The 13,137-nt window shown below is 38.0% G+C and overlaps 1 protein-coding gene across 1 annotated transcript; it reads right to left on the bottom strand.

Annotated features, from left to right (window-relative positions):
* Nucleotides 1-459: 459 nt before the first annotated feature.
* PS2 (Presenilin-2) lies at nucleotides 460-2,042 on the bottom strand. The gene has a single exon (XM_089984174.1). The coding sequence runs from the start codon at nucleotides 1,961-1,963 to the stop codon at nucleotides 590-592; it is 1,374 nt and encodes a 457-aa protein (XP_089840300.1). The 5' UTR covers nucleotides 1,964-2,042; the 3' UTR covers nucleotides 460-589.
* Between the last annotated feature and the right edge of the window lie 11,095 nt (nucleotides 2,043-13,137).

Raw genomic sequence — 13,137 nt, 5'->3', positions numbered from 1 at the left:
TAAATTTGAATAATGCAATGATCATCCAAGACTTGAGAAGAGTAAAAGGAAAAACAGAGTTCTGAATGCAGGTTAGAAAAGAATATTGGGGAGATGTCTCGTGAAATTTAGCATCATGGTATAAAACTTCAAACTATATAAACAGTGCATCTTATCTCAGACAATTATTATTAATCAGAATTTCATAACCTATACAACTTTTACAACCTAGCATCCCACTGCAAAAGCACGAAAGTTATAAAGAAGATCCACAAATGTTTCATTACTCCACAGTTATGCGGTTATGCAGTGATACTGACCAAAACGATCATCACCATGCAGATGAATACAGACCATTTTTTAATTTCAAATATTCCCTTCTGGGCTAACGTTTTATGGACTATAGTTCATTTAAGTAACACAAAAAAAAAGAAGTTATTAAACTAAAAAGAAACAAAAAGCAGCATAAGGAAGAATAACTTGACAAACCCATTGGGGCTGAATTTAATAAGTTGATAGAGAACTAAATGGGCAAAGATGACAATTACAATATCCAAATACAAAAGCAATGCTTGATGATACACAATTGAAATGCCAACCATTTGACTAACTAGAATAAGAGCAGGTTGGATGAACATTCAAATACAAAAGCTTCTAGCAAGAGGCGTGTCAAGAAATAGAACACTATCCCAAGTAATATAGATACAGGGAGAGCTGGTAATGCCTTCTTGTAAAATGCTAAGAGCATCAAAGTGACACCAAGGCCTGCCATGATAGCAAGGTAACAAGCATACACAGTCATGAAATCATACATTGCTGCCCGACCAACCAGTACGCTATAGAATACAAAATCACCTAGGCCCAACTTAATAGCCCCAGACGAACCCAACCCAATGCCTTCATCCTCCCCTGCTGGTAAATTACTCACAATCCTACTCTCCAAGTCATTGGCTACTCTTTGTCGCTCGAGCATGGTAGCCGATTCATCCAAAACAGATGAATTAACAGAAGAACCACCGGGAATTCGAACAACATCACCGATGACCAATCTCGTCTCCCCATTCCCCTCCTGATCAGATTCATTACTAGGAAGCAGTCGCTGATTCAATTCCGAAGAAGAATTTTGGCCAACATCACCTGATAAGAGATCACCAACAGTGGGATATGGCCCAGTACCAACATTTCCCCTCTGCTTCCACACTCGCCTAGGCTCCATCCTCTCTCCTACAGGGGGGTCTTGACAATCCCCTCGAACAAATAGCTCTGCCGAACCACTACCATTAACCGGCCGAGCTTCGTAGACTAAAGCAGGGATGTCTTCATCCCTTGCAATGGCAAGCTCTACCAAGAGCCTCAGAGGTCCAACAGGGAGCAACACAGCAGCCAAGTCATAGAGAGATATGGCTACCAAAACTGTCCAAGTTGTCCATTCAGGCAACATAGTGAACCAATAGGCCACCAACATCCCAATAATAACCAAATAGCTCTGTGTGATAAAAATGGGCATCTTGAACATGAACACAGACATGACACCAACAATGGTGAAATTGAATAGGACAATACAGAAAGTGACGCAATCAACAGGGAAACTGAAATGCTCGATTAAGAAGATGAAAACCTCACCACCCAAGAAACCCAAAACCACAAAAGCGCAGAAGCCCATGTAGAATTTGAGGAGTTTCGTGCATCTAAAGTAGAAGAGGAGGACGAGGAGGAAGGTGGCAATGGTGACAACGAGAACAAAGACTAGAGCGTTCAAGATGGCACCTTTGATTTGGTCCCAGAGGGAGTCTGAGGTGGTCTCGTTGTAGATGAGGGTGGCTATGGATGATGACGACGATGGTGGTGGTGAGGATGAGGAATTGAGGATGGTGACGAGGAGGACGACCAGGAACATGCAGATGGAGACGGGGGAGACTATTCGGATGATTTCTTCACCCAGGCCGTCCAGGATACTCTTGTTGTGAGTTGGGGACGTTTCCATGGCTCTCTCTCTCTCTCTCTCTCTCTCTCTCTCTGGGATGTCTGTCTATGACGTGAATCGTGGACGGGTCACCCAATTTTCGTCTAAAAAACTCTCTCCCTAATTTCGTCTAAAAAAAACTCACCTAATTTCGTCTCAAAAAACTCTATAATTTCGTCTCAAAAATCTTTGGAAAATGATTGTGAAGCATATAAAAACATGTTGGGACTTGGGAATAGGAGTTTGATTGTTAGGTGGGAGTTGCCAAATGTGTTGGGTGAAGTTCAAGTCAGGTGGATCTGGACATGAACCAGACTTTCAGATGAACACGAGACAGATCCATGTCATAAGAATCTCATGTTGGTCTGAACTTGGTCAACTCAAAGGCTCAGAGCTTGTACATCAGGTTCACCTGCAACCCACCAGGTCAGTCCCTCTCACATGTATGCATGACATTTTGGTGCAAGTTTTCATAGCTGTTTGTTTCACCAAAGAAAAACAATTAAATGGTAATTTATATATAGGTCCTTAATGTATGATAAATTTATGATTAGCCACCTTGGGTTTTAAATATGTAAGATATACACCTAACTTTTTAATAAACTGATCCCTTGACGATTTACTTAACTCTAGCTAACTCTTGCAAATGATGGTTTTAACCGTTGCTTTGGAAAAATAAGATGGTGGTTTTAAAAAAAAAAGTTTTTTTTGCAAATTGGTTATTGCCTTGTACCAATTTGCAAAATAATCCTCTCTTATGCCATTTTGCAAAATGGACCTTGCTTTTCTCACTCTTATTACAAACTGATCCTTTTGTCAGCAGATGTTAATTTGACCATGGTCAAATACTGATCATGGTTGACGGTCACCAAAGTGCCCTTCATCAAATAGTTGTTGGCATATTAACCTTTTACAAATTAGACCCTAACTTATTCACATTTTGCAAATTGGTCACAGTGCCCTTCATCAAATAGTTAGCATATTAGCTTTCTACAAATTAGTTTCCTAACTTATTCACATTTAGCAAATTGGTCCTCTTAGGACAAAAGTATCACTTTTGTCTTCCCTTGCTAATGAAAAGGCAGGGATCGATTTGCAAAATGACATAAGGCTTGTAAAAATCCCAAAAAATTAGGTAGGCTTTTTATCATTTATAAAACTTAGTTGTGTTAATTATTAAGAGAAAGTTACCACCGCGGGTCGCTCGCGTGGCCAGCAGCGTGGTTGCTGTGAGGGCCTTGAGATGAAGGCACGAAATCAAACTCTGTTGGTGGCTGTGTCCGTAGCTTTAGAGGTGGGCCACGTAAGGCAGGGTAGTCGTGGGCCCCACTTAGAGTTTTTCTTGCTTTTGTGAAGGTTCGTCGTCAGAGAGAAAAAATCCATGATCAGAATTTAAGTTTGGTATTCTTTCAAAAATCAACGAAAAAAAAGAGAAGAAAATACATCAAAATTATATAAGCAACCACCAATGGCTCCTTACCTCCCAAGCAATATTGTGTTGTGGACCGTATCAAGAACTAAGAGATACAACTGTAACAATCATAAGCACGTTAGACCCGAGGGGTTTGATTTTGTGGGATTGGGCCTAGACTGTTTGACGGGCAGTCTACTTTCAAATCCCATGGGTGCTTGGCAACTCCTTAGGGGTGAGGGGTTAAGCCCTTTGAGTTTTACGCCGACATGGACAATGACCATAAGTACGGCAAGCTAAGCCAACGCGGCTAGGTCTGCCTGGGATGGTTTAATTCTTTCAGTAAAAATTAAAAAGACAATTATGTGGAAATAGTAACAGCCTGTTTAGGAACCAATCATAGGTATTATCTTGGCTTTGAAATACTAAATTTTCGAGGTGTGAATTTATGCATATTATTTTGAGTAACTTAAAATATATTTTTTTGCATTTGAATTACCAAAATTTCGAAGTATGAATTCAATTTTTACAAAAACACGTATGCATTTTATGATTTTACCTTAAAGGGATTGTACGGACCACTTTTTAACTAATAAATGTATTTCTCAAAAAGTGTGGTTTTAAATTTGGGTAATTTACATATACATGCCTAAAGAGCATTAAATTTATATTTAGCCCCTCTAGTTTCAAATATTTAAAAAAAAAATCTCACTTCTTCATAATCTACATTATTAGCTTTTTTATTTATTTATAACCCAAACAAACCGCATCCGGTACTAAGAGCTGGTCATGTTGGCTCAGCCTGCTATTATGACTTAAAATCAAGAGAAAATGTCCAATCAATTACTCTAGGATCAAATTATCACCTCATCCAGTTATGATGGGTTTTTCAAGTCAAAATGGAGTTCAAAAGAGTGACATGAGTGTTGACATGACTCTTCTTCTCCTAGTTGAAAAGCTAATGGACACATGTTCACATAATAGTGGAGAAGGGAGGCCCAAAGAGAGAGCAACTAGGCAGGAGGCAAAGTCAAAGCTAGCTCATAGATGGTTAACTTAGAAGGTAAAGAAGAAAGAAAACAAAGGGGGTCTCATTTCTCCCTCTTTCCTTAATTTAAAAAAAATACTAGGGTGGGATGTCCCACCCTCTTTCCTCTCTTTCTCACTTTTTAAAAAGCATGTAAGTCAAGGTTTTTTATTTTTAATTTAGTATTTTGGTAAGTTAAAGGTCTAATTAAGATCCGATTAGGTAGGGACTTCAATCAATCCAACTAAACCCTTTTTTAGTCTAGTTTTGATTATCAGTTAGGTTTCAATTTTGACAGTCAGAAGGTGTATAGGGTAAATGAGTTAGATATACTTTTTGGATTGTTGTTGGACTAGACCCATGCCAAACACTATAAATAGAGTCCTACTAGGGTTCCCTTATTTGAGTTTATGTAGTAACCAACTTGACCTAAATTTTCATCATCTTTTTTCCTCTCTTCTCTCTTTATTGTCTCTTTTAATCATGTTTGCAACAGACTCCAAGGTTGGTTGTCCATCTTCCCCAGAGAGACCCTGCTTGTTCGACGCACTTGGATCTTGTGGTCCTGCTTCCCCGATGAGCCATCCGGTATTGCTGCATTTCAGATCATGTGCCTGAGTTTTAGAATATAAGAGAGACATTTTCAACTTGTTACAGGCTTGTAAGTAGTCCATAAACTTCATTCTCAGCCTTAGTTACATTTTTACCTAGTTTCGAAGACCCAAAACCACACCCAATTGAGAACTCGATTTGCCCGTATAGCCTGTTTCAGTATCCTTGGGTGTCCAACAGTCTTCGCCATGTTTCAGACTTTCCCACATGCCTCTAGGCCTTCCTAGAACCCCTCGATAAAGTCATTCACATTTTGAACTTTGTTCCCTAATTGAACCATCTCCTTAGCCTAAACCGCACCTACCCAATTAGCCATTTTTGACCAATTATCCTATCGTATCTCTCCTCCTGTAACCTCAAGAATTCGACAACCCTCTTTTCATTGTACCTATAAGGGTGATAACCCCACAGACCATAACCCACACGCCCAAGGCCTATATCCAACTGGCCCAAGCCCACGAAACTCCAAATAAAACAGTTATTCTTTGCAACTTCGAATCTACCAATCAGACTCAATTTTGATTCTATCTCTAATGCGTCCAACACAATTCCATTTTTTTTTTTAGGGTGCAACACCTGCCATACCTACGATCATCATGCGAACATTGAAAAATTCAAAGGCATAGGCCTCGCCCTTGGGGCTCATACTGGGCATCAACTTGTGCATGCCCCACCTCACTAGGTAAACTTCAGTTGGGGACAGCTATTTGTGTTACATCTACCTTCTAAACTTATGTGCCATTAACTATAATCTCTGGATTGGCAGTACAATGTGGATATCTTCTTCACAACTTAATGACTCCTATAATGTTCATGTATCAACTTCTCATATAACCATTAGAATTACCATATTATTTCTTTAAAGGGTTTATAGCGAATTGGACCACGCCTTATAGCCAATTTTTAAAATAGTCCATTCTTATGCCATTTTTCAATCCAACCCTTGTCTTTATCATTGTTATCATAAATTGGTCTTGTCAACCTCTATTAGTATGACCATTGTCCAACATTGACCACGGTTAACTAGTCACCAAAATGCCTTTTCATCAAATAGTTGTTAATTTTTTGCAAATTAGTCCCTACCTTATTTATATTTTGCAAAATGGTCCTCTAGCCAAAATTGTTGCTTTGTCTTCCCATAATAGTTACTTTTAGGAAAGCTACTGATTTGTAATCAAAAGGCAAGAAAGAATTTGCAAAAAACGAAATAGGGCAGGGACTATATTGTGAATTGGCTATAAGGCAGGGACCGTTTTTTTCATCTTTGCTTATAGCCAATTTACATAACAATCCCTCCCTTATGCCAATTTGCAAATGGGTTCTTGCCTTTCTTACTATTATTACAAATTGGTCCTTTTACCAACAAATGTTAGTTTGACCATGGTCCCATGACCGAGAAACTTCAGGTTTGATCCAATCGAGTCAGTTGTACTCGAATTTACTCGAATTGAAATATCCATTCATTGCTAATCCGAACCTACCTTTCGGTCTTTCTTTTGAACCATCCACATCAAAAAATTTGAAGGGTGTAACGGGTTGGTACCAAAGCGAACTTGATTAAATGGAGCAACCACAAACCTCCAACATTGACAAAATCAAAGATATTCGCAAGCATGGCAAACAAGCATGTGTGATTGTCGAGTAAATACAAGTTGAACCTTTTTTGACAACATAAAGCAAGTGTGGAGAATTGGATTCCAAACAATAAAAGCTGCCATATAATGCATCATCGAATGAGAAAGCAAATAATGAAGAGCCTTGGAAACTCCTATCATGCACTCTCGAGCATCCCTATGCCCAACTCCTTGGCTTCCAATGCACCCAAGAGCTAAAGATTCTTTTTTATACAAAAAACACACACAGCCTCATTCACGAGGGTATGGTTTGAAAAAATAGCGACAAATACAAAGAGTATCTCATTTTTTATATGATGGTTGTAAACGAGTCAGACTCAAGTGTGTGGAGGTCTGTCCGAAGGTATGTTTGCAGCCCCAGGATGATGTATTTGTTATATATCAATATGTTCCATATCTTTGGTTCAACATCATTTGGCAATACCTCTCTACCTATATTGACAGACATAACAGAGAGACCCTCGTGTTGGGCTACGTACATACCTTAAGCTATCATCTGGCACCATCAAGCCATCTATATTTTTATCTTTTACAAAACTGTTGTTCAAAAATATTTTGTCAGAGATAATATTTTCTCTTTCAAAAACCATAGTCTCTACTTCTTTTTCTTTGTTATCAATCAAGCTTCGTACACTCAACAGTAAAGAGGGGCATCTCTAGATATCCCATTTTTTATTGAGACATTTATGTAAAAATAAGGTTAACTTTAATCTTATTTTTGGCCTCCAAAATGAATTATTTTGGTCTTCAAATCAAAAGAAAAATTAAATAAGAGGAATTAAGCTTTCCAACAAGTCAAAAACCAGGTCAATCTAACATCAAGATCAAAATTTATAACCAATACAAGTTATCAAGTGCTAACGATACATATAGTGTTGTCAGTATTCTTTCTATTTATTGTGACTAGTATGACTACTTTCATGTTTGTCATCAAGACCATTCCTAATGACACATGTGTTTGTCATTAAGGGTTAGCCAGCCTATGAAGTGTCATCATTTATTGTTGTTAACTACACTAAGTGCTTGTTGTCAGTACTATCTATCATCAACATTTCCCTCCAGTTTCAGAAAATGTGAACTTTAGATAAACCACCCAAAATCTTATCCTACTTATGCAAACCAACCATGAGTCTGTTTGCCACCAAAACACCATACCTACTATTTTATTGCATAAGCTTTCAAAATGAGATTTCAGAAATATGGAAGGGACTGCCTCTACTGGAATTCGACATAGTAGATCATAGATTTTAGAAAAAAACATAATTAAGAAAATGCAGATGACGAAATGATCTTCCCAAGGCACCAACAAATTAGAAATTTTCAATGTCAGGGTGTGGAGATACACAATGATTATCATGCCTAATTATCGGGCCAATAAGACAGTCTCTTGAGAAACTGTTTATTCTGTTCGGGTATATTTTTAGAGACTCTAAGAACAAAAATTACCAATAGACAAAACATAAAATTTAAAGATATATTTATTATCTTTCTAACAATTTTGAAAACATAATTTTTTGACATCGAGGTGATGAGATATTGCATAAACACTGAGACCGACTGATAAACTAGAATACATGCATGAGAATGATAGATCTCTCTATTCAGGTCCATTTCCAGAGACTATATGAAGAGAATCTGCCAGCAGTTAGAACATGAAATTGTTGAAAAAAATGTCAGCTTTCCAACAAATCCAAATACACACAGATCCAATTCAAAATGAGAGAGATATACACAAAATACTATGACTAGGTCAAACAGACCAAAATTTCGAAAAATCAAATGGCAAGCATAAACACAACACATTATGGTCCGATTTTATCTCTAGGTGTTTAAAGTTCAACCTGTATTCAAACATACTTTCAAAGGTGATTTCTACAATTTCAATATTCATTCCTCCTAAACCCAACTTTGATTAGATAAAAAATATATAGGCAATACATAAGAGATGATCAACCACACAAGCTTTTATAAAAATTATAACTTCACAAATTCAGATTCTTTCATGTTTCAAATATTGCAGACACATAAGAACTCAACAATAATCTAATGGATTCAAGAAGCAATAACACTCACAACACAAGTTTACAAAATATACAAGTTTTTTCTAGTCAAATTGAAAATGATAAAGATTGGTTGATTCAAGCACAACGTTCTTCTGGGACAATGGCAAATATGGAAATGATGCAGCTCATGACTGCCACAAGTTAACACCGACAACACAAGGGCTCGTGGGAGCAACAAGGGTTCACCATGAATTCCAGTAAAAAAAAATTCCATCGCTTTTCAGCTCACACCAAACACTCCCCACGAGTTCCTCAAGAACCCACGATTTCCTCACTCATGACAAAATCAAATTCTCAAGGTTCCAAGCTCATGTCACCTTCAATGGAGGCATTCCAGCCATTTTTAGAGCTTCAGAAAAAAGACAAACAAGAGGCAAAAATCCCTCAACATTTTTTTCAGCATACTTTTATAGAGAAGTCAAAACTAGCATGGTCTCTCACTGGCCATGTGGGAGGCGACCACTCTTGAAAAAAATGAGAGACTTCAATGCAAAACATGTAGTCTTTTTGCACCAATCAACAGTCCAATAGAAAATCATCCTAAAAAAAAAGAGGGCAGCTAGGCGGCACCTCAAGAGGGGGCAATGGATGAACGGTGAGGTGGCTAAAGAGGGATTGACCACCTCACCCCACATCCATTAAAACAAGGCCACATTTAATGAACCTTACAACACAATGTATCCAAATCCCCATTGCCCCAATAAATACATAATCTCAAGGTGGCCAATATAGATCCAAAGTTTGAATTTTGGATCTCTCCCAAGATCCAACTTGAAAATTGGACCCCTAACAAAATATTTGACTGGTCCAAATCCAAAGTTGGATCAAAAAATAAAAACTACTCATATTTCATATACACCCTGTAGTACCCAAAGTTAAGCCTAACAGATACCAGAACCATTCAGATCCATAGAGTTCGACACCTAAATAAAATAACATATATATATAAACATGTGATTCCAAAAGACAAAAATGAAACCACATAACATTAATTTTTTGAGATGAATGAACAAAAGGGTCTTTATATGTAGATCACTCTCCTGCTTCTCGCCAATATCCATATGCTCTAGATGTGTTGCATCACCTACCCTCCTTCTAAAATTGGGATTGGAATATTTCAAATCCCAAACCTCTTGACAAAATTCTGCTCCCACATCTAAGCGAGTATACCTTAGATAAATCACAACCCTCGATTTAAAAAATGACCAATAGAAGCCATTCATCTCAATTTGGGAGGGATTCCAAATATTCTAGAAACATATATAGATTTGCCAATAAAACTATAAATAAAGGGTCACCACTCAATTCCATTATATGGAGTTCGTGTCCAAGCTATATCCCTATAACACTAAAATCCCAATACAACTAAAACTAGTTGACCTAGCCTAGCATAAAACTCATATCACTTATCTCACCTCTTTTTTGGAGTTTGTGCTTAACTGGAGTGCTATTCATGTTTCACTATGTTCGTCAACAACATAGAAAGGGCTACCTAATCCCAATATAAGATTCAATGCATTTTGTTCTTTATTTTATTTATTTATTGCAATTTTGTAAGTTTAGACCTCATATCTTTCATGTTTTCTTATTTTTCTCAAGCCTTGGTGGATTATACCACCGTGCTCACTTTTCTATTAGAATCCACATACAAATTAAGTGCACTCGCAAGCTGAAGCCATAGAAGTAAAGATTTTGAGCTCCTGGTGAGGCCGATCTCTGCTCAATGAAGGAGAAAAATGCGCACATAAAAGAGACCCACAAACTTTTGAATTTGAATATGATTTTGAGACCTTTTTCTTATTTTTTTCTCATGAAAACCCTTCTTTTGTTTTCAACAAATTGGGCATCCACAAGGAGAGAGAGAGAGAGAGAGAGAGAGAGAGAGAGAGAGAGAGAGAGAACACCTTCCCTTGATATTTTTTTTTAATTTCTATTTCCCATGTTCTCCTTCTCAACGTAACAGGGGAGGGTTGGAACAATGAATCACTATTTTATGGATGCAGTAGACAGGCGTTGTCAGCGTCTTCCACATCCAATGTTTGATTAGAGTGGTGTTCCGCATATCTGCCCCCACACCTGATCAAACACACCCTCATGTGAGATGGTAGTGGATCCCCTGACAAAAGTAATCATTGAGAAAGCTTTCTTGAGTCAAATGGAACTCAGGTATATTTAAAGTAGTAAGTGTATATAAGTCTACAAATACTGTGAATAATATACAACTCAAGTACGTGTACAAATGCAAAACCCAAAAGTGAGAACAAACTTGGTAGCAAAGGTTGCCCCTTGTGGCCAAGTGAGAGATGTAGGGATATAAGTAACCATAAGACAATCGTTGGAGAGAGGCCACTCTCAACACTTGCATAACTTTCCAAACGCATATGTTATGTAACATATGAAATATAGAGCATAACTATAACTTAAAGTAAGATAATAACAAAAAGAAAAAATCCAAGTTACGTAACTTGGAATCAAAGGTTGTTACTCCTGGAGTCGAAGGGACACTTTCCAATTGGACAGATCACAATCCAGCCCCCTCTCAAGGTTACAAGTAGGGCCCTAAGGGTTGGTTCTACCGTGCATGAATCTTTACATAAATTCTGAAAAATCCCAACATACAGAAAATTTGAAAAGCAAGAGGCTTCACTCTCCAATGTTGTTCAAGTCATTTTCCGACCACCATCCCAGTTCTGGCCATCCCTCTCTCTCGCTATGTATCCGGAAAGGGCCACCCACTTTTTTCCAGCCATCGCCCTCTTCACATTCTTTCTCCATTTGGCCGGAAAAGAGCCGCCGGTGGCCCATTTCTGACCACTACCCCCCTTCCCATCTTCTCTCTCCAATTGGCTGGAAAAAGAGCCACTGATGGCCCTTTTTTGGCCATCCCCTTCTTCTTTCTCTCAATGTTGTTAAAATCATTTCAGTATGAATTTTGTATATATTAGCATTTATTGTGTCATTTTTTTATTTATTGAAAATTCTGTTTTTTATTTTATTTTTTACTTTTTACTTTTTGTATTTGTTCTAGTTTTTTTAATAAAAAATAAAATTTTAAATATATCGATTCACAAGTGATTTGAATCGATTTGATTTAGAAGTTTTTTATGGGGTTTTCGTCGCTTCAACGAGGTTTAAGAAATCGAATCACCTAATGAAACAATTAGGTATCAAGGGTGATATAAACATGTTTTAGCCCCTATATGTAAATTACGATTTTATCTCACAAGCGGGCAACACCCGCTGTGTAGAGATGGCAGTGGACCGGGGCGTCTGCAGGGGACTTCTCCACCCTTGCCCTGTCTCAAAAATTTTGCCCTCCATCCCTTTGGCGAGTTTTTGATTTTCATGTATATCCTCAATTCATTTTGTTTTATATCCTCTATCTCCGCCCTCAAATGAGGTGGGTTTAGACCGATAATCGTTTTCCTTGGATTCAAGATTTAAATAGTTGTATTTAGAGATGTTGGTGGAAGGAGAGAGGAGAGAAAGAAAAATCATTTAGGGTTAAGAGGTATGAACTTAGTATTATATATATATATATAATTTAAATATTATTTTGTAATCTAATAAGAGTATATTAATAATTTTATTAATGAGGATAAATGATAGTACTGGGTGGGCTAGGATAGGGCAAGGGCAAGAGTACTCCCATCTCTGCCTTCATTCCTACATAGGTTTTGATTTTCACCTTCATCCTCAGTTCATTCCCCGTTTCATGTCCTCCATCCCCACCCTAAACAGGGCGGGTTCAGGCAGACCCCCATTTTTCCTTGTCCACTACCAACCCTAACTGGGGTAAGGGATAAGGTCTCCATCCCCGATCCATTCTTGTGATGAGAGGGAGGGACTTAGGACTTTCATTCTCGCTATGTCTTAAATTTATCGTCCTCCTCGCCTCATCACCACCTAGTCCTGTCTCCTTGTTCTTGTTCTCGTTCTTGCATTTTACCAAATTTAGCATCTTCATTTCCTACTGTTGTGTTTGTTAGAAAGAGGAAGAGAGGCTGAGTGGCCACGCCGCGGAGAAGGTGAAGTTGTCCAGCACAAAAAGCTTTGAGAGGAAGTTGAAAGGGTCAACTGAGACAATGAAAAAAAAGAGAACTGAAGAATCTAAAAGAGTCGTTTTAGGTTTTAGGGTTAAAAATTTAGTATTAAGAATATATATAAAAGTTATATATAATTTTATTAAATAATTAAGTATATTTTAGTCATTTTACTAATAAAAATCAAGGATGGAGCAGGGAAAATATATGTCCGTCACAGTCTTCATCCCCATCTTTATCTCCCGGCGGGTTTTTATTTACCTTATTTCCTGATCCGTTATCCGTTTCATATTCTCCATCCCCCGGCCCAAAAGCCACGGGTTGGAACGGATCCTTTCACCCGGTCCACTGCCCTTCCTACCGCTGAGTTGCCCCTGATATCGGCGGCATCTACTGTCCGCCTTT

The sequence above is a fragment of the Nuphar pumila genome, chromosome 13, assembly GCF_984573655.1.
Source record: "Nuphar pumila chromosome 13, dmNupPumi1.hap1.1, whole genome shotgun sequence".
NCBI classification, from domain to species: Eukaryota; Viridiplantae; Streptophyta; class Magnoliopsida; order Nymphaeales; family Nymphaeaceae; genus Nuphar; species Nuphar pumila.
The sequence above is the reverse complement of the archived record's forward strand: the minus strand, read 5'-3'. Positions and strand labels throughout refer to the sequence as shown.